General features: G+C 43.0%; 1 protein-coding gene across 5 annotated transcripts; it reads right to left on the bottom strand.

The window, feature by feature from the left end:
• Window positions 1–12,438: 12,438 nt before the first annotated feature.
• LOC131246138 (uncharacterized) lies at window positions 12,439–22,411 on the bottom strand. 5 transcript variants are annotated; one of them, XR_009171205.1, is made up of 5 exons: window positions 22,207–22,411; window positions 15,933–15,988; window positions 15,772–15,863; window positions 13,769–13,846; window positions 12,439–12,967 (listed from the first exon to the last, which is right to left on the bottom strand). XR_009171205.1 is itself a non-coding variant. In XM_058246032.1 (4 exons), exons 2-4 carry the CDS (start codon window positions 15,959–15,961, stop codon window positions 12,763–12,765), a joined length of 303 nt encoding a protein of 100 aa, XP_058102015.1. In that variant the 5' UTR covers window positions 15,962–15,988; window positions 22,207–22,411; the 3' UTR covers window positions 12,439–12,762. The 5 variants fall into 5 exon arrangements, 2 of the variants coding, with proteins under 2 accessions (XP_058102015.1, XP_058102016.1); XR_009171204.1 differs by having other exon boundaries at window positions 15,795–15,863; XM_058246032.1 differs by lacking the exon at window positions 13,769–13,846 and having other exon boundaries at window positions 15,795–15,863.
• Between the last annotated feature and the right edge of the window lie 475 nt (window positions 22,412–22,886).

Raw genomic sequence — 22,886 nt, 5'->3', positions numbered from 1 at the left:
CATTTACCACAAAAATCAAAAAGTCTCTTACACATCCATCACCCATCCCTCTCTCTTAACAACCCTCTCCCTCATTTCTCAAAACCCATATTCCAAGCAACTAAAGCATCACACGTCCAAGCCATTTCTACCTTAAGAAGGCTTTGTGTGTGGCCCACTTCCTACCCCCCTCATCTTCTATCTCAACCATCCAAACTCCATCTCATCCGTTAGGATCGAAGCTAAGGAGCAAAGGAAGCCAAGGGAGCAAGAAGAAGGTGGTGGGTGATTTTGAATTTTTTTCTTTCATTCATTTGTTTGATTTAAGGGAGCAAGAAGAAGGTAGTGGGACCCACCTGAGGTGCCTGCACGTGTGCAATGCACTGGACGTGGGGCCCTCTGCTGTATGTTTTGCACCACATCGTCCATCCATTCATCTGATGAGCTCGTGTGCACCACACCGTTCATCCATTTGCTTGGGCCCACCCCACACGTCTGACACGTGTGAAGGTGGGGCCCACCAGATGTATGTGTTTCTCATCCAGCCATCCATCCATCAGGGATGGGACGGTGGGCCCCAGGACGTATGTGTTTTGTCCAGCGTCCAAATGGACGGCCTGGATGTTTGCTATTTTTTTTTTATATAAGATAATATAATATTATATTATATTACTTGTTGTGGTGGGCCCTACGTGGGACCCACCTCCCTCTTTTAAATGCAGAAAAGCTGTTGTGTAGCAGCTGTTTATTTTATATATTATATATATATATATATATATATATATTACATATGAGAGGGCAGGCCCTACGTGTACTACCTACTTCCTGCTCTCTCTTTAATGTACACAGCTGCTGTGCAACATTATATATCGGTGGTGTCCGTGGGACCCACCTCTCCCTTTGTATGGCACCAATGCTGCATGTGTAACGGCTATTCAGTTGCTCTCTGCATGTCAGCAACCGTAGGCCCACCTTTGATGCATATTTTGTATCCCACGCCGTCCATCTGACGGTGGGACCCACTCCATATGTATGTGCTTCATCCACGTGGTGTGGGCCCTAATGATGTATGTGCTTTATCCACACTGTCTACTATTTGGATGGTGGGGCCCACCATGATGCCTGTGTTGTATCCATGCCGTCCAACCATTTGTGAGGTCATTTTACAACATGGGAAATTGGGTGAGTCTGATCTAAAGTTCAAGTGGGCCCCACCATTTAAATAGTGGACCGTGACATCCACCGTTCAAACTTCTAAGGGCCACCGTAGTTTCCAATTAAGCAAATAATTGTTTCCATTTCATCTATCTCTATGATAACTTATGAATAGGTCGGATCTCAAAATACCTAAGGGCAAGCCCAATTTGATATACAATCGGCCCATTTGATCGGCTCATTCAATCGGCCCGGTGCGATGTATGTGAGGCCCATGAGCGAGGCCCAATGTGGCCGTTACATTGTGTATGAATTCTTTATGTAGGCCACTCCTTGGGAGCAATGTTGGTTTGATGTCCACATTGATGGGCAATGATGGTTAGATGTTCTCATTGTGACCTTCCCTTAGGCCTTGTTAGGCCCATTCTCTTCGTAGGTTAACCTAAATAAGTGGGCCCTATTCGCCGTATGTGATGGATCGATTCTGACTATCGATTCCGATTACTGATTTCGATTTTCGATTCCGATTATGAGTATATGACAACATAGCATCATGATACATGTCCATACGCATCATCTGCATGCTTGTGATAAGATGAGTGATTGATCATAGCACATGCCATTGGACAGATTGTTTTGGATTTCCTAATAAGGGAAGTTGCCCGCACGAGCGCGCGGTACACACATTTGTTGTATGACTGAATTGCGTGATTCATGCATCTTGCATTACGTGATATGATTATTGTACACCCTAGTGACATCAGGGCCGTAGCCTCCACAAGTGTATCGTGGTTGGTAGGATTGGATACTGGAAATCTAGTTCTACATGGGGTGCTATAGATATTCCTGTGTGAAAGTCCCTAAACCCTTATAGTACCAGAAGGTTGCTCCAACATCTAAACTGAGTGGGTACAGGAGCGCCATGTGCTTTCCACTTTGTCATGGTCAGTTGGAAGGGGGTGCGGCCTTACCCACCTGAGAGGAGGGGGGAAAGCTAGGCTGAGTTTGACCTGCTCGAGGAATGGGTCCGATATCGACGAGCCGGGCCCGATATTGGTAGGCGGATAGTGAGGTTTCTTTCACTCAGCTTATTGCGCGCGATGGAGCGGCAATCTGGTTCAGAGTGTACTAGACCCTAGTGATATTACAGAGTTGAGCTGTATTGATATGTGTACTTAGATAAGGATTCGTATGCTTGAATTACATTTCACACCACATGGCCTTGGTATGGCCGACATCATCCATGCCTTGCATCGCATGGCCTTGGTACGGCTAATAGCATTCATGGATTCATCAGCATATTCTGCATTACTCTGATACTGCATAATTGTGTTACTACCTTATACACACACACTTACATCACCCTCTAAGCTTTCCATAAGCTTATGCACGATCGTTACGTACAGGTGATGTTGAACCACAGCAACGCCGAGGTAGGAGCGCATAGCAGATCATCTTGGAGCTTCTTGTCCATTATCATTGTATTTCCCTTTATGCTCATTGTACTTGTAAATTTTTTTATTATAGTGAAAATGTGATGGAGTTTTTTATTGTTGTTTGTGGGTTATGCCTTTGGTTATGCTTATTATGAATCAAACTGATGTTGAAAATCCTCCTCGTAGCATCTCAGGATCGGAACTTGGTGAATGGGCGCTGGGATCCGAGAATGGGGTTCTACGGCTGTTGTCGGTACCGGATTTGGCAATCAAAAATTTTATGAGTCCGGTTTCCGTGTTTAGGGCATGACAGAAGTTAGTATCAGAGCATAACTTGGGAATAACTAAGAACAACATTACATATCCTCTATGAATGGCTAAGTCCCGAAGTTCGGATAGCTTAGCAATCTTTGATTTCAAACCCTTAACATGCGTGCCTTCGAGAGTTTTCAAAGTTGAAAGGCACCTTCGATCTTTCCTATATGACATGCCGCACAGGAGAGTGACCCGATCAACTCTCGCTTCACCACCTGAGACTCCCGCTACACCACCTGCGGCTCGTGCCCTACCATTTACGATCCCCACTCCACCACCAGAGGTTCCTACCGCTCATCCTGAGGATGCTGCTCCTCCACCAGAGACCGGTGCAGATCCGACCATATTCGTGAGTGCCTCCCAATTATAGCAGATGTTGTAGGTTGTGATGGCCGCACTTCAGGGGCAGGGCAGACACCCCGTTGTTTCACCAACTCAGGCAGAGCAAGAGAACGCGAGTGCCCTCCTTTGAGAGTTTCCATGGCTCGATCCCCTGAGTTTCCAGGGTGAGCCAGACCCGACGGTAGTTGAGAGATGGCGCGCCAATGTGGAGAAGATATTAGATACGATGGGATGTACGACCCAGCGATGAGTCCGATTAGTAGTATTTCTTCTCCATGGTGAGGCTGAGCACTGGTGGACATTAGTATCCTGAGCAGAAGGCGCCGATTTCGTGTGGACTTGGGAGGACTTTGTTGATCGGTTCGACCAACAGTATTTTCTTGATCACATCCGACGATAGCGAGCATTTGAGTTCGAGGCCCTGGTGCAGGGTGATATGAGGTGGCTCAGTATGCCACTCGTTTTGTAGCACTATCTAGATTTGCACCATATTTGGTAGATGATGAGGAGCGGAGAGCCCGCTATTTCGAGGATGGCTTATGTTACGGCCTTCGAGGCCGTGTTATTGGGCATGAGCTCTCGACTTTCGAGGGAGTGGTACGGAAGGCCCAGATTTTTGAGGCTGAGTGGGCCGGTTTTCAGTCAGATCGCGGTCAGAGGAGAGACCAGAAGAGGCAAGTTCCTTCTGTTGACTCCCAATAGTGTCAACCATAGCAGCAGAGGCGCACAGGTCACTCAGCTTTCCAGGCGCCAGCAGCACCTCCAGCACCACCTCCGAGGCAGTTCACCGGCACCTGTTTTAGGTGCAGTGCAACGGGACACCATATATGGGAGTGTCCCCGTCCCCACCAGCAGCAGCAGAGAGGTTCACAGCAGCCTCCACCACATCAGTAGTAGAGACCCCCACAACAGTAGCGACAACAGCCCCCACCACCGAGGCCACCTCAGCAGCAGCATCAGCACTAGCCTCCGAGGCCGCAGTAGCAGAGGCAGCAGTTTCGACCGCTTCAGCGACAAAAGCAGCAGTAACACGCTCAGAGGGGACCAGCACCTCCCCATCCGGGTCAGTCTAGGTTCTATGCAGCTCAGCAGGACCCGCAATCATCTGGAGGAGTCGTCAAAGGTATACTTTTAGTATCTACATGCATTACACGTGTGTTGTTTGATTCTGGTGCATCACATTCTTTTGTGGCCGAGAGTTTTTACCAATCGACTGGTTTGTCGTTGGAGTATGCTCATGAGGGTTTGTCAGTATCGACTCCCTTGGGAAAGACTACAGTGTTGAGCCGATTTTGCTCGTCTTGCCTCGTTCTAGTTGGGGATACCTTTTTGCCTGTCGATCTGTTTGCATTGCCGATGTCCAAGTTCGACGTTATCTTGGACATGAATTAGCTTGCCGAGTACCACGCCATCTTGGACTGCTTCTCGAGGACAATCACGTTCTGTATACCAAGCTTGCCACAGTTTCAGTTCGTTGCAAAGCCCTAGGCAGAGCCATTATCATGCATGATGTCCTGCGCCATTGAGGAGCCTATTGCCGCTTGTATTTACTAGTTGCCTGTGGTTTATAATTTTTTCGATGTGTTCTAGGAGATTTCGGAATTACCGCCTCGCCGATGCACCGAGTTTCAGATTGATCTCGTGCTCGGTACCACGCCTATTTCGAAGGCTTGACACCGTTGGAGTTACGGGAACTGCAGAAGCAGTTGGACGAGTTGCTCGTGTTAGGCTTTATCCATCCGAGCAGTTCGTCGTGGGGAGCACTGATACTCTTCGTGAAAAAGAAGGATAGCTCGTTAAGGCTTTGCGTAGACTACCGGAAGCTCAACAAAGTCACGATCAAGAATAAGTACCCGCTCCCAAGGATTGATGATTTATTTGATCAGCTGCAGGGTGCATAGTTCCTTTCGAAGATTCACTTGCGTTCCGGTTACCATCAGATTCGGGTCCGAGAGGCGAACATTCCGAAGACGACTTTCAGGACATGCTACGGTCATTTCGAGTTTCAGGTCATGTCCTTCGGACTGACCAATGCACCCGAGGTCTTCATGCAGTTGATAAACGAGGTCTTCCGCCCTTATCTCGACCAGTTTGTTGTAGTCTTCATCGACAACATTCTGATTTATTTGAGGACCCGTGAGGAGTACGAGCAGCATCTGAAGGTTACGTTGCAGACCCTCCGCGCACACCAGCTCTATGCGAAGCTAGAGAAGTGTGAGTTCTGGCTGGAGGAGGTAAAGTTCCTCGGTCACGTGATGATGAGGGAGGGTGTCACAGTGAACCCCTCGAAGGTTGAGGCAGTGCGTCAGTGGGGTCAGCCCACGAACACGTCCAAGATCCGTAGTTTCCTTGGTTTAGCGAGCTACTACCGGAGTTTCATTGAGGGCTTCTCTCGTATTGCAGCCTCGTTGACCAGGTTGACTCGTAAGGGCGCAGAGTTTATTTGGAGCGACGCCTGCGAGCGAGAATTTATGGAGTTAAAGGACCGCCTCACGTCCGCTCCTGTACTCACTCTTCCCTTTGGGAGTGATGGATTTATTATATTCACCGATGCCTCGTGTATTGGTTTGGGTGCTATCCTGATGCAGCACGGGAGAGCAATGGCCTTCGCGTCTCACCAGCTCAAGACCTATGAGCTGAACTACCCCACGCATGATTTGGAGTTGGCTGCAGTTGTCTTCACACTAAAGGTGTGGAGGCACTATCTCTATGGAGTTAGGTTCGAGCTCTTCTCTGACCACAAGAGCTTGAAGTACCTCTTCTTACCGTCTGAGCTGAACATGAGGCAGAAGCGCTGGATAGAGTTCCTGAAGGACTATGACTTTTATCTTCAGTACCACCCGGGCAAGGCAAACGTGGTGGCGGATGCCCTCAGCCGTCAACCACGAGGCTTGGTGGCGCATATGATGATTCAGGAGTGGCAGATGCTTGAGGATATAGCAGAGTATGATTTTGAGTTCGGCCTGCAGTCTTCTATCGTGCAGTTATCAAGCCTATCGATTCAACCCTCTCTTGTTGATCGAGGCTTAACAGGCTGATAAGTTGTTGCAGAGTTATATGACTGAGGCGGCATCCGAGAGTCAGATAGATTGGCAGATTGGTTCGGACGGTGGACTTCGCTTCAGAGGCCGATTATGTATTCCGGATATTCTTGAGTTACGCAGAGATCTTATGACCGAGGCACATCGATCGCAGTTTTCTATCCACCCTGGCTTGACGAAGATGTACCGTGATATGAGGCGACAATATTTTTAGGCGGGGATGAAGCACCAGATCGCCAGTTTTATAGCTGAGTGTGACACGTGCCAGCGTGTCAAGGCCGATCATCAGAGACTCCCTGGTTTATTGCAGCCGTTCAGCATCTCGATGTGGAAGTGGGAGCATGTGTCGACAGATTTTATTATGGTCTTGCTGATGACTCAACGCGGTCATGACGCCATATGGGTTGTTGTGGATCGTCTAACGAAGTCGGCGCATTTTCTTCCGATTCATGCGACTTGGCCTTTGGACCGGCTTGTGAGGTTATTCGTCAAGGAGATTGTGAGGCTGCACGGCGTTCCAGTCTCGATCGTTTCTAACTAAGATCTGAGGTTCACGTCTTAGTTTTGGAGGAGCTTTCAGAGAGCGATGGGGACTGAGTTGCAACTCAGCACTGCATACCATCCGCAAACTGATGTCCAGACTGAGAGGGTCAACCAGATCCTTGAGGATATGGTTTGGACCTATGTGATTGATTTCGGGGGTAGCTGGGATGAGCATATGCGATTGGCTGAGTTCGCATACAATAACAACTATCAGGCGACCATCAACATGACTCTTTTTTGGCACTATATGACAAACCATGCCGATCACCGAGTTATTGGACCGAGGTTGGAGAGCGCCGTCTCTTAGGTCCCAAGCTTGTGCGGGAGACGCCAGAGGCTATATCATCAGGCAGAGGATGTGCACAGCTCAGAGCTAGCAGAAGAGTTTTGTTGATCGTCGGCGTCGTCCCTTGGAGTTTGATGTAGGGGACCATGTATATCTCAAGGTCTCGCTCATGAAGGGCGTAATTCGATTTTGAGCAAAGGGCAAGCTTGCCCCGAGATTTATAGGACCTTTTGAGATCACTGGGCGCATTGGCGCCGTGGCCTATCGGCTTGCCTTGCCATCTCAGTTGTCTGGCGTCTACAATGTTTTTCATGTCTCCATGTTGAAGAAGTGTGTGTCAAACATCGTTCCTGTTATTGATTGGCAGCTATTAGGGGTTCGTGAGGACGCTTCCTATATTGAGCAGTCAGTTCGTATCATTGATCGGAAGGAGCAGGTCTTCCGGACGAAGGTCATTCCGTTGGTGAAGGTTCAGTGAGGTCACCATTCTATTAAGGAGGTTTCTTGGGAGCGCAAGGCAGAGATTTGATAGCACTATCCCCATCTCTTTGATGATTAATATGTGTTGTATTTTGTATACTGTCTTTGGTTTTATATGATAATGATTATGTTTCTTATCCCTCATGAATTATGCCTAGTTGTGATGATTATGTAAATTTTGAGGACAAAATTTTTATTAGGAGGGGAGAGCTATAAGCCCCGTATTCTAGACCGTACCGTTCTGTAGGTTTCCACGGTCTTTCCAGTCGAATTCCGGCAACCTTCGACCTTTAACCGGTATTTGCGAGTGACCCTGCATCACACGCCGTCAACCTGAATCGACTCAAACCGAGACTTGTATCCTTGCGACCGCGCCAACATCGCAGTTCCGATGTCGCGACTAGCGCGCTGATCCGATACTCTGGCCAGGAGATGTTGGCCAGCATTCGGTGCGAGGAAAATGTCACGTGTGCGAATTCCGATAGAATCTCTACAATATGTCACATCAATCAATCAACCAATCAATCTCATCATGTCAAGTACACATCACCTCTCACCCTTCCCCAAGCAACCCCTAAAGTCAAAAGTTTCTTACAAACCCATACCTTTCTTACACCATTTACCACAAAAGTCAAAAAGTCTCTTACACATCCATCACCCATCCCTCTCTCTTTACAACCCTCTCTCTCATTTCTTAAAACCCATATTTCAAGCAACCAAAGCATCACACGTCCAAGCCATTTCTACCTCCAAGAGAGCTTTGTGTGTGACCCACTTCCTACCCCCCTCATCTTCCATCTCAACCATCCAAACTCCATCTCCTCCGTTAGGATCGAAGCTAAGGAGCAAAGGAAGCCAAGGGAGCAAGAAGAAGGTGGTGAGTGATTTTGGATTTTTCTCTTTCATTCATTTGTTTGATTTAAGGGTCCATATCTATTGGGACCTACATTGATGTAGGCTTTGTATCAAAGAGGGGCCCATAGTGGCGAGGCCCCTCCATCCTCGCCGATCTCTATCTCTCTCTCTCTCTCTCTCGTGTATGATGGCTTGTGGCCCACCTTGATGCATGATATCCACCCTGTCCACTCATCCAAAACGGTGTGGCCCGCCTTGCTCATGCCCTTTTAAGTCGGTGCCATCCATCCATTTTATCTTGGTCATCCGGTGGGCCTAGATGTAGGAGAAACACAAATATTAGAGTGATGAAATCAGAGGGGCCACGACCATGTGGGACCCACCATAATGCTTGTGTTGTATATACACTCTCCAGCGTCCAGGGACGCTGGACGTGCACTAACAGTGAAGAGTGGATTGATGTGGGATGCACCAACAGTGAAGTGTTAACTGACAGTGGAATGGAGGGTGCACCACGATGAAGTGTGTGCTGACGGTGGGGCCCATGAGACCCATCTATGCCATCCACCCTTTTTGATGGGCCACACCATAGAGCATGTGTTTTATCCAACCATCCACCACCCCTGGATGGTGGGACCCACGTCCGTATGAGGCCCTCCTCGGTGCGTGTGCACACCCAAATCCATATCTCCAATGGTAGGCGGAGTGTAAGATACCTCGTTTCAACCTGGGGCCCGGGCCCTGGCTCAACTGGCAGGCTGAGTGAAAGATACCTCGCTGCAACGCTGAGGTCTTCGCGCGATTCCCTAGTGAGGGTGGCCTGCACGTGGGACCCACCTGAGGTGCCTGCACGTGTGCAATGCACTGGACGTGGGGCCCTCTGCTGTATGTTTTGCACCACGCCGTCCATCCATTCATCTGACGAGCTCGTGTGCACCACACCGTTCATCCATTTGCTTGGGCCCACCCCACACGTCTGACACGTGTGAAGGTGGGGCCCACCAGATGTATGTGTTTCTCATCTAGCCGTCCATCCATCAGGGATGGGACGGTGGGCCCCAGGACGTATGTGTTTTGTCCAGCGTCCAAATGGACGGCCTGGATGTTTGCTATTTTTTTATATATAAGATAATATAACATTATATTATAGTACTTGTTATGGTGGGCCCTACGTGGGACCCACCTCTCTCTTTTAAATGCAGAAAAGCTGCTGTGCAGCAGCTGTTTGTTTTATATTATATATATATATATATATATTACATATGAGAGGGCAGGCCCTACGTGTACTACCTACCCCCTGCTCTCTCTTTAATGCACAGCTGCTGTGCACATGATATATTGGCGGTGTTCGTGGGAACCACCTCTCCCTTTGCATGGCAGCAATGTTGCACGTGTAATGGCTATTTAGTTACTCTCTGCATGTCAGCAGCCGCAGGCCCACCTTTGATGCGTATTTTGTATCCCACGCCGTCCATCTGACGGTGCGACCCACTCCATATGTATGTGCTTCATCCACGTGGTGTGGGTTCTAATGATGTGCGACCCACTCCATATGTATGTGCTTCATCCACGTGGTGTGGGTTCTAATGATGTATGTGCTTTATCCACACCATCTACTATTTGGACGGTGGGGCCCACCATGATGCCTGTGTTGTATCCATGCCGTCCTACCATTTGTGAGGTCATTTTACAGCATGGGAAATTGGGTGAGTCTGATTTAAAGTTCAAGTGGGCCCCATCATTTAAATAGTGGACCGTGACATCTACTGTTCAAACTTCTAAGGGCCACGGTAGTTTTCAATTAAGTTAATAATTGTTTTCATTTCATCTATCTCTATGATAACTTATGAACAGGTCGGATCTCAAAATACCTAAGGGCAGGCCCAATTTGATATCCAATCGGCCCATTCAATCGGCCTGGTACGATGTATGTGAGGCCCATGAGCGAGGCCCAATGTGACCGTTACATTGTGTATGAATTCTTTATGTAGGCCACTCTTTAGGAGCAATGTTGGTTTGACGTCCACATTAATGGACAATAATGGTTAGATGTCCTCATTGTGACCTTCCCTTAGGCCTTGTTAGGCCCATTCTTTTCGTAGGTTAACCCAAATAAGTGGGCCCCATTCGCCGTATGTGATGGATCGATTCCGACTATCGATTCCGACTACCGATTTTGATTTTCGATTCCGATTATGAGTATATGACAACATAGCATCATGATACATGTCCATACGCATCATCTGCATGCTTGTGATGAGATGAGTGATTGATCATAGCACATGTCATTGGACAGATTGTTATGGATTTCCTGATAAGGGAAGTTGCCCGCACGAGCGCGCGGTACACACATTTGTTGTATGACTGAATTGCATGATTCATGCATCTTGCATTGCGTGACATGGTTATTCTACACCCTAGTGACATCAGGGTCGTAGCCTCCACAGGCGTATCGTGGTTGGCAGGATTGGATACTGGAAATTTTGTTCTACATTAGGTGCTATAGATATCCCTAGGTGAAAGTCCCTAAACCCTTATGGTACCAAGAGATTGCTCCAACGTCTACACCGAGTGGGTACAGAAGCGTCGAGTGCCGATTACTAGATGGCCGCACTTTTCACTGTGTTGTGGTGGGTTGAAAGGGGGTGTGGCCTTACTCGATTGTGAGGAGGGGGCAAAGCTAGGCTGAATTTGACCAGCTCGAGGAATGGGTCCGCTATCGACGAGCCGGGCCCGATATTGACAGGCGGATAGTGAGGTCTCTTCCACTCACCTTATTGCGCGCGATGGGGCGACAACCTGGTTCGGAGTGTATTAGACCGTGGTGATATTCCAGAGTTGAGTTGTATTGATATGTGGACTTAAATGAGGTTTGGCATGCTTGAATTACATTTTGCACCACATGGCCTTGGTATGGCCGACATCATTCATGCCTTGCACCGCATGGCCTTAGTACGGCTAATAGCATTCATGGATTCATCAGCATATTCCGCATTACTCTGATACTGCATAATTGTATTACTATCTTACGCACACACTTACACCACCCTCTAAGCTTTCCATAAGCTTATACACGACCATTGTGTCCAGGTGACGTTGGACCACAGCAGCGCTGAGGCAGGAGCACATAGCAGATCATTTTGGAGCTTCTTGTCCATTATCATTGTATTTCCCTTTATGCTTTATTGTACTTGTAAAGTTTTTTATCATAGTGAAAATGTGATGGGATTTTTTATTGTTGTTTATGGGTTATGCCTTTGGTTATGCTTAGTACGAATCAAACTGATGTTGAAAATCCTCCTCGTAGCATCTCAGGATCGGAACCTGGCGAATGGGCGCTGGGAGCCGAGAATGGTATTCTACGAAGGTTATCGGCGCCGGATTCGGCGATCGAAAATTTTGTGAGCCCGATTTCCGAGTTTGGGGCGTGACAGGTAGTATTTATGAGCGACCCTGAGTTGCGACCCGTGAACCCGAGTCAACTCAACCACTATAAGAAAATGGTGCTTTAGCCTCGGTTCAAAACTATGGCTAAAAAGATTAAAAATTATGGCTAAAAAGATTAAAAACTGAGGCTAAAGCCATTATGCAAACCGAAGTTGAAACCCCCGTGGCTAAAGGCTTTAGCCTCAGTTTTGGCAACCGAGGCTATAATGACTTTTATAGCCTCGGTTCTTCGAGTGAAGCTAAAAGAACCTTTTTAGCTTCAGTTTTCTCAAAATGAGTTATTTCCAACCAAGACTAAATCCAAATTTAACCTCAATTGCCTCCAATCAAAGCTAAAACTATTTTTAACCTCGGTTCTCAACAATCAAGGCTAAAGCCTTTAGCTACGGGAGTTATAGTCTCTGTTTAGATATCTAAGGCTAAATCAAAACTAAAGATGGATTTAGCTTCTTTTGGCATCAACCGAGGCTAAATTCAGTTTTTAACCTAATCAACAAATGATTGAACCTATGCATATTTCACCCATTTAACATTCATCAAAACAATAATCAACACAATATCAACAAAACAATTAATTTACCAAAACAAACTGCAAATGTCTTCCTTTCCTAGCCTTCCACCCACGACATCTTTGAGAGAGTAGTATGAATTTACCAAAATAAAAAAAAAAAAAAAAGAGTACAAGTGACCTGTAGCATCTTGTCTTTGAACCTTGCAACATTAGCAATCTCAGTTACTGTTCTGATTTCTTCCAATGTAGCACCCTCCTTACCATATGTGATATTCTCCTTTATAGTAGTTGTGAATAAGATGGGCTCTTGGCTAACAAGACCGATCTTCTCTCTGATCCATCCAAGCTGCAGCTTCTTCAAGTTGATGCCATCTATGAGCACTTCACCAGCTTGGGGGTCAAGAACCTCTCCAACAGGCTGATCACTGTCGACTTCCCACTGCCGCTCTCTCCAACTAGAGCCACAGTCATGCTGCTTGGAACATGCAACGAGAACCTAGAAAATACATGAATGTAGGCACACCCGCCGGGTCTCAGCATCCGATCCATCTCAAGCATGATGCTGGAGATGTTGCATCTGAGACAGAAAAGAGAAATTGTTAAAGAGGGTTGTATGCTATTGAACATGCTCGGCCAAACCTAGCAATTTCCCAGTCCATCCAATGGACCGCAATGTAGCTGTTGGATGGCTAGAGATTATCTAGCCCCACATGCACCCTGTCCAAAAAGCACCTCCATATGCAGCATTGTGCAAAATCAGGTGAGTGTGGGGCAAGATGGCCCCCACCATGAGGGGAACATAAGAACAAAACCTGGCTGCATGGTTTTAGAAGGAGGAAAAAAGAAATGCCAAGCATCCACATCCAACATACCCGTGTCACCAGCTCGATGAGTAAACCATCCTGATTTTTGCAGATGATGTTTCATTTCAATGTGTGGTCCACCGTACATGTCCCATGCATTCTCTGGTTCGCACTTGCGCTGTGTCTAAAGGTGCTTGTGGAGAGAGCTACACATGGGGCTGGCAAACTTCTGGATGACTGATTACATTCATCACATAATCCCACCTATCAGATAGGTGTGCTTTCGGGTACATGTGGAATGTTGGCTATAGTTTTTTTTTTTTTTTTTAATCATCCATTTGCGGGCTAACAATCGGATGGATGGGATTGTAGGACATGATATATTTTTGCAGCATCCCCCAACTTGGTGAGATCCTCTGTACATAACGCTGGTGAGAACCAAAAGCTACAAACATGGACCAATTGTATGCTAAAGCCTAGAATTATGTACTAAAATGATGCAGAGAAGACAAAATTTTTTTGCAAATATGTCATATATGCTGGCATCCCACATTTAATGTTTAGGGTAAGCCTACCATTTTTGCTCGATGGAGAAGAGGCCAGATGCATGCAAGAGATCGTAAGTTCTTGGGTATGTGTCAAACGGCTTGCACCTGGAGAAGCAAGTCATGAGAACTAGTATGGGGCATTGTCAGAAATCTGTCATGCAATAGAGAAACATGGGGGAAAATGCGATGAATTCAAGGTGAATGGACAAAATCGGTCCATGATTGAACAATTGTTAGTTGCACAGATCATGAAATGAAGTGGCAATAGACTCAGTTGCAGGAGTGGGGAAGCATCTGTTTCAAAATGATAATAAGTAGAAATGTTAGGAAATGGGAGCAGAGTCCTAAGCATGATCACTCTTCAAAGTGGGAGTGGCACTACAACTTCAAACATTACAAGTACAAACTCAACCAACTAAAGTACTGGGAATCCAGCAAAACAAAAAGAACACATACAAAGTACAGGTTTGCTAGCCCTGCACCCACATTACATGCAGAAGACATGCCAAGTGCATGTGAATTCTGACCGGTGCATAAGGTGGCCCCACAATCAAGGTAGCCATGTGCAGAATCAGGCCACTTTGCGCATTAGGAGGGCCACAAGTGAACATTGGATGCGGACCGCTGGCATGTTTGTTTTTAAACCATCCTCTCTGTATAAGGTGTCCCACCTGAGGAGTGGACCTTATGCCCATCTTCGCGGTGAGGGCCACTTTATGCACTGCTAAGACATTGCACGTGAGACACTCGCCAGGTTTGCAGGTCTGATAAGGGCGCATATGGCTAGCAAACCTCTAGAAGGAATACAGATATCTCATAAGATAGATTTTGCAGACCGACCAAAGGGAATTACAGATCAAAATTTCAATTGCATCAAAGTAACGAGTTTAAGAAGTTGACAGCTATAATAGAGCTTCATCTTTGACCTTTTGAGCGCTCAAAATTTGTACAATTTTTAAGGAGAGCCAAGTCAACGAAATCAGTGAGCTAGCTCTGTGAACTTATATGATGGGAGCTACTAGCATTCCTCCAGTTCTATTTGGAAATGGACGTTCAGCAATGCAGAAACGTGCTTTGCATGAGAAAAAGAGGCCGACAGAGAATGAGTGAGTGGTTTATAAATGAACTTTCTTCTCATGAGATTTTTAATTTAATTAAAAAAAATTTAATTACAAAAGATTAGTTATCCCTATGAGAAATTACTTTTGCACTTTGGCTTTCTATCTGTTTAGAAAGAGTATAAAGTGTGTTAACTTTTATTAGCCTAATCTCACAGTTAGTATGATTATAAGAAAACTAATGATTAGTTAGGCTAGCCAAACAACTCAACAACACTAAAATAAACTCACAAGCAAACACACCCTCAACTATAGTCCTTGCTCAAGTTAAAATAAATAAATAAATAAATAACCTTTTTTTCACACAAATACACATAATATAGTTCTGCAGTTATTTGAAAAATCTACTTCAACTTGAATTCAACCTTCTAATAGTATATAAGTGCCATCAAATTGTGTATTGTGGAGCTTCCCAAGCATCCTTAATGCACTTGGTGTTTGGACCAGTGCAGAAAACACAGCCTGCATTATGCAGACTACTATTTTCCTTCCTTTTCTCCCTCAAATTGGATCGACATGGACTGACGCCGCACATCCTGTCACCCTTGAGAACCTAACATCCAAATGTATCCTAAAGCAAGGCATGTGGTATGGTTTCTTGCAAGAGTTCTTAATGAGGTTTTTACTCTTCTGATCATCTCATTTTTGTTTCACTTGCTAGACATATAAGATTCCCTCTAGAAAACTGCAAGTTTCACCGGTTTCCAATTTTTTAAAAAAGTACACAATGCCCGATTGAGTAACAGAATGAAAATAAATTCAGACATGAAACTATTTGAATTTCCAGAACAGAAATAACAGAAGAGCTTCACAATAGATAGAATCTTTGCCAACATTTCTAGGCCCATTTAAATACCCAAATGATAAATAAAAATGTTCTTGAAGGATCATAAAAATAAGAGAAGCCTGAACCTCAGCAGTCAACTGAAGCATACCTCAACTGGGTCATGTCCCTCGTATGGTAATTCGATTGCAAGGACCACCAGCAACTCACATTCCACAACCTGCAACACAAACTATAGTTAACAAAGATAAAATTGGAGCAGTTTAAATAAATCCTACACTTCCCACACCTAGGGACGATATAGCAAACTTCTCCCATGATGCATGAGTCCAAGCCATATGTTGTCTGCACAGGACAATGGTTTTATTAGCAATAGCATGTCGAGAGGCAAGCAACTGCCCTGGAGTAGAAAAATCAAGAAAACAGGAGCCTGTCCAATGTGTTTCCTGTTTTGTGACCCAATCCAAATGATAAGGTGGATTTGTATCATTGATTCCTCCGAAAAAATCCAAACAAATCCTAATTTCTTTCGAGAGATGTCCAAACAGGCCCTTGTTAAAGAGATCGAAATAGATTTGACCAACCCAAGTTGTAAATCCAGCAGAGAAAGCACGAATTAGTTGAAGTTTCAAAATAAACAAGCATTTTCTGGCTTGTAATGTATAAATAGAAGTTAAAAAGAACTGTTAATTAGAATAGAAGTTCTAATTAATCCTTCAAAATCAAGCCTCTGTGAGAATCAAACCTTTAATAACCTTTGGCTGAGAATCCATCTTGAAATAGAAGTAACAATCAACAAATTAATTTTCAAATCTATCAGGTGAAATTCATCATTCCATTCCACTCGCATCACAAAACATTGAACAATAAAGCTTCATTTATTATAGGCAAAAAGGTAATAGCATGATGTAACTACTGTAGAAGAAAAACTAAAGCTTCACCATCTAAAAATAGTACAATTCAATAAAGAAGGCTAGTTCCAATAAGAGCTACAAAATAGATATCTACGAAAACAATTCATTCACTTCGCACGAGTGAGAGATGGAACAGATACTGGGGTGGGAATAGGCAAGTGGTGGTTTGCAAAATAGATGAGAAACAGGATTGCTGATGAGGGAATGAAAAGAAGTTTGAGCGTTCAGACAAGTCCATACAAAAATTGATACATATTCCAAGCTACTTGTATCAGTTTTCAGTCTGAAACTCACCTTGCAAGACGTATAGAAAGAAACAAAGTATGACATCATAACATCGTTTGCAATAAACACCAACAGCGAAAATGTATGCTTAAATTTATAATACAAAGGACACATGTTCAATAATACATGAGGGTATTTTCCATTATGCACGCAAACATATCAAGATCCCTAAAGGCAAGCCTATAATTATAGAAGTGTTGACAATATACAATTCTCAATGATTTTCCATAGGATAACAGGGATCACTAACCATTCAATTAATTGAAAGCTCTATGTACCCAGACCTACAGTTAAAGAGCAGAATATTGGAAAAAAAAAAAGGGAATTCTGAAAGGAATATGGAAAAAAACTTGGAATATGATATAAACTTGGTATTTCAGTCCCCTAATTCAACTGATCATCCTGTTTTATTTAAATCAGAATTTCGATTTCCATACTGAAGGCTGGATAAATTGGATCAACTAGATGAAATTCCAAATTGACTGGTAGGTTTCTAAGGCCGTGTTTGTTAACACTGAATTTTTGCACTTAACGTGGAATTGGGAAAATTTTTTGTATGTAGTGGTGTATGTTAATGCGTTGTTAACGCGGAAGGCGGAGAGCACTAAGTGTTTTTTCACTGAATTCATTCAGTGATAGGAGTCTGGCTTAATGATGAACGCGGAATGCACTCCATGATTTTTCATTAAACAAAATTTTTTGCTTCCAAAAGTACCCCTTTTCAAGTTATTACGGCAATTTTTTCTTTTAAATTGTTTGCGCAATACAAAATCAACCTTTAACCTGTGAAACTTCTTTATGCCCCACCATTATTTATGTGTTTGATCCACACCGTCCATCAACTTTTTCAGATAATTTAAGGTGTGAGCAAATAAAAGAAGCAGGTCCAATGATTAATGGGACCACAAGGTGGGGATTGAATGTCCACCGCTAAAAACTTCTTTGAGAGCTGGAGAAATTTCAGATGAAGCTAATATTTGTGTTTTCACTTCATCCACTTCTTGAATGGTAAAAAAACATCACAGTGGCCCTTAGAAAGGTTTCAACGATGGATGTCATTATCATTGCAGCATCCTTTGGTGTGGCTCACTGAAGCTGTGTACCTGCTTCATTTTTTCATATCATATATTAAATTAATATAAGAAAAACAATGAACTGCTTAGATAAAACAATTACATCACGGTGGGCCCTACAGATCTCTGCTCGAACCGTCCGGGTGGGGGTAGGATGCGATTCACATTCAAAGCGGATGGGCTCTGGGAGCCTGGGACAGATTGGGAAGCGGTTGGCTGGTGTATTGACGTCAGCATGTTTGTGGGTCCCATCATGACGTATTTGTTATATCCAAACCGTCCATCCATTTTTCGAGCTTGTCGTAAGGCTTGAGCCAAAAAATAAGACAGATCTAAAGAAAAATTAGACCACACTGCAAAAAGAAGTGGGGGATTGAACGTCTAACATTGAAACCCTTTTGGGGTCACAGAAGTTTCGGATCAATATGAGATTTGTTTTTTTCTCTTCATCCAGATATTTTTGACCTTATGAATAGATTAGATGGAAAATAAACGTTACAGTGGGACCTGTGAATTTTTTAACGGTGAAAATCATTATCCCATTGCTATTTTTGGTGTGGTCCATTTGAGTTTTGGATATGATTCATATTTTGGATAATGCTATAAAATTATCTCAAAAATTTGATGAACGGTGTGGATATAATAAATACATTATTGTAGGGCCCATGTGACTTTGATCTCTTTGAACCGTTCGTACAACTCGGACCTCGAGGAGCGTTGGCGCTCGTCTTGGACGGGAACGGATTGGATACTCCCCCTGCCACCAGCCAATGGCTGGTGGTCGGTGCTCTGTAGGCCCTAGCATGATGTATGTGTTTCATCCATTCCATCCATCTATTTTTTCAGATCATTTAATGGTATGGGACAAAAAATTAGGTATATCAAAATCTCAAGTGGGCCACATTACAGGAAACAATGTTGAATGAGCGTCGACCATTAAAAACCTTTTGGGGGCTATAAAAGTTTTGGATCAAGCTGATCTTTGTTTTTTCCCTTCATCTGGGCCTGTATGACCTAATAAAAAGATTGGATGTCAAATAAATAGTACAGTGGGCCTTAGGAGGATTTTAATGGTGCATATCCAATCATTATTGTTTTCCTATGGTGTGGTCCACCTGAGATTTATATCCCTCTAAATTTTGGGGTGAAGCACTAAAATGATCTGTAAAAATGGATGAAGGGAATGGATGAAACACATACATCATAGAGGGTCCCACAGAGCACCGACCACCAGCCATCGGGCTAGTGGCTAGGGGAGTAGCCAATCTGTTTCTGTCTTGGACGCAGATTTCCTGCGAATGCCTTTCGCGGGAAGTTCCTACGCTGGGAACGTAGGTGGGGCCACTGGGATGTTTGTGAGAAATCCTCACCGTCCATCCATTTTGTGAGTTCATTTTAGGACATGAGGCCAAAGATGAACCGTATCCAATGCTCAAGTGGGTCGAAAACGTGATAATTAAACGTCCATAGTTGAAATATTCATGGGGCCACTGAAGTTTTGAATCATGCTAATATTTGTGTTTTCAGTTCAATCCAGTAGGAATGGCGTTATGAACGGTATGGATGGCATGTAAACATCACTATCGAATCAGGGAGGTTTCAATGGTAGGAATTTCCCTAAATACCTTTTCCTTTAGTATGGCCCACTTGAGTCTTGGATCCTATTCAATTTTGCTCTAATCTCCTAAAATTAGCTCACAAAACAGATGAACAGAGTGGATTCCTAACAAACATTACGGCGGGTCCCACCTAAGTTCCTTGCGAAAGGCTTTAGCATGAAATCCGCGTCCGCTCCTCTTCGCATGAAGTTCCTGCGTTGGAAGCCTATATGGGGCTCATCAAGCTCCGAGTTGTACAAAAGGTTTTAAGGAGATCAAAGTTGGTGGGAAATCATCTAGTGTAGTACCAATTCACGTTTATTTTTCTATAAAATACAACAGGCTTCTCATTCACTTCTCCATTGCATCATTAATTATTTTTTCAGCTTCTTTATAAAAGATTATAAATATTTCTCTTCGATAGGTATTACAGTCTCCCTATCATTGAAGATTGACTTGATTTTCTTGATTTTATCTTTTTTTATTTATTTTAATCAAGTAAATTTACAAAAATTGCAAGTAAATTTATACATGCAAATCATTAATTTTTTTATCTGTTTTTATGAATAATAATATTTTAATTTTCTATTAAGTACTTTATAGTTTATTTGAATTAAATAGAATAATTTTATTTTCATTTAATAAAAAATAATTTCTTTATAGTGTAAAGTATTTCCAAACAGGAGATAGATAGGGCAAATGTGTCAAATTAACATATTTCAGACATTTCAGACGTTTGTTAACGAACAGATGGTTTCAAATTCAGTACTTAATTTTCAGACTTCAGCCATAGTTACCAAACAAGTTTTTTGACTTTATATTTCAGATTCAGGCTTCAGATTTCATATTCAGGCTTCAAATTTCAGATTCAGCCTTCAGACTTTAGATTTAACAAACGGGGCCTAAGCGTTGAACTTAAATTACAAAGAAAGACTGATTTTGGCCATAATCAAAATGGAAACCCCAAATAAATGGTTGTTATCTAAATTACTGAAAATGTTTAGTTGAAATTGCTTGGACTTTCCAATTCAATCATTGTCATGAGGGGAGCATCAGTGACAAAAGCGCAAGACGGAAAAGGGGAAAAAGGTTGGCGCACTATGAAACTACAAAATCATGATAGTATCAATCACTATTTTTTTTTTTAGAAATATAAGACATTTGTATTATCCATGCCCATGATCAATTGGGACTAGATTTTATCCAGAATTTCTAACCTGAGCAGAACATTCTAGTGACATAAGCTATTGTTTCAACGACATCCACTGTATTGTGAATGTCCCCACCAACAGCTTGGGAAACGTAATAGGGAGGGGAAAATATTGTCCCCAATGCACATTCTGTAGTTCTTAGCTGATGAAATAGGATCTTAGGAGATATATATATATATATATATTGTGCATTTTTAACCATCAAATACATGTCCACAAATCAGATCAGCAGATAATCAAATAAGTATGATAATTGGTTCATGATACACCTAAAACATGTATCCAATTTCTAAGTTTTTTTTTTCAAAGTGCCTGCATATCATCCCTCGCGCTCTACCAGAGTATCAAAGTTTTTTCTCATTGCTATCATACAACATTAGCTGAGATGATTTCATTAAGTTACACACGACACATCATACATATTGTTCGATGCCTGCCATTGCATATCATTTCAAGGTCATTCGGAATGGATTCCAATAACAAGGTTTCAAAACACAAGCATATTCTTCATGGTAGATGCCAATTCCTCATACTAGGATAAGTATCAAAGACGGTATTATACAATGCTTAGGCCGAGAGTTCTAACAGTAAGCTCGGGTTTTCAGTTCCTACAAGGGGAGCCCCTGTTTCAGTGACCCAAACCATTAACAATGACATTGCAAAATGCACTACTAAGCAACTGTCACAGTATTTATGGAACAATGACATTGCAAAACCACATCACAGTTCAAAATCACTATCAAAGCTCAAGCACCCGAGATCAGAATAGTTACCAAAACCAGGATCAGAGTAGGAAATACAATTTATTCAACAGTTGCAAAGATTGGAAACAACAACCCGAAATGCATTTCTACCTTGTTTTAAGAATTCACGTGTTTTACCAAATCTACAGTGAAAAACATTCCTCAAAATTAAGGGGAAAACAATGCGATTCAACAATTGCTCAAAAAATGACAGCAATGCAATAATGAAAGTTCCTCAGAAAAAATAAATCGAAACGCAACATCAAAAAAACAAAATCCTAATAAAAAGGCAAATAAACTATGATTTCCAAATCAGCTTAAAAAATAATAAAATAATTATAAAAAAAAATGCAGTAAGTATAGCCATTTCCCTAAGAGGAGGTTTCGGAAAGAAAGCAAAAAATTGAAATAAATAAGCAATACTCAGATTATGTTTATTTTCCAGAAAGTCACTGCAACTTCAACCAAATGAAGAAAAAAAAAAAAAGAAATCCATGAAAATTCAAAGATTTTTAACTGCAATTTCCAGATCTTATAAAAAAGGCGATTGTTAGAAGAATTTCCATAATAATAGAAGCAATTATCAACAACAATAAAATCCAAAAATAAAAAATAAAAAATCGAAGGGATCTACTTTAAGATATTGAAATAAATCGCGATCCGAAAGTGTATTCTAGTAGAATTAGCTTGTTTTTCGCATCGATTCATGAGAATGAAGAAATCGATGGAATCAACTCACTCAGAGGCTGACATCTGAGGAAAACCCGACGGTAAACTCGAGTGGAGAGACCGCAGCCGTCGATTCGGCTTTCAGCACACACGAGATCACCAATTAATAACACAAATTTGAGATGAATAAGTACCAATGCAAGGATTGCAGCGCACCTGAAACCTTCTCGCCTTCGATCCTTCTCCCGCTCGCTCTCTCTCTCTCTCTCTCTCTCTCTCTTGGAATCTTCTGCTTCTCATTTAACTCTCATTGAGACAAAAGGGGTTAAAAAACTAATCGTGGTTCAAAGACTGAGTTTAAGCTTCGGTGAATACTAATTACAAATGCATCATTTTCAAGCGCCAAAATAAAACGCAGTACACATGCCAACGTAAAAAAACTTGTGTAGGATCAAAGAACTTCATACGGTGAGACATACTGCTTAAATTCTTATTTATATTCATCAGATTAAAATAACGCATTCAAAAAAATGATTAGTGTACAAATAACGAGGAACGGTAAAAAATTCATATGTTTTCTTTGGTGGGGTCCACTTCAACTTTGGATCTACCTCATTCTCTGCATCATACTCTAAAATGATCTCTCCAAATGGATAGACGGTGTGGATATAACACGTACATCATGGTGCGGCTCACAAAACTTGGTGACGTCACTTCGGTAGCAAGTCTCGCTACTCAATCTGCCAGTAG

Source organism: Magnolia sinica, chromosome 5, assembly GCF_029962835.1.
Source record: "Magnolia sinica isolate HGM2019 chromosome 5, MsV1, whole genome shotgun sequence".
Classification (NCBI taxonomy): Eukaryota; Viridiplantae; Streptophyta; class Magnoliopsida; order Magnoliales; family Magnoliaceae; genus Magnolia; species Magnolia sinica.
This window is presented reverse-complemented; position numbering and strand designations above follow the sequence as displayed.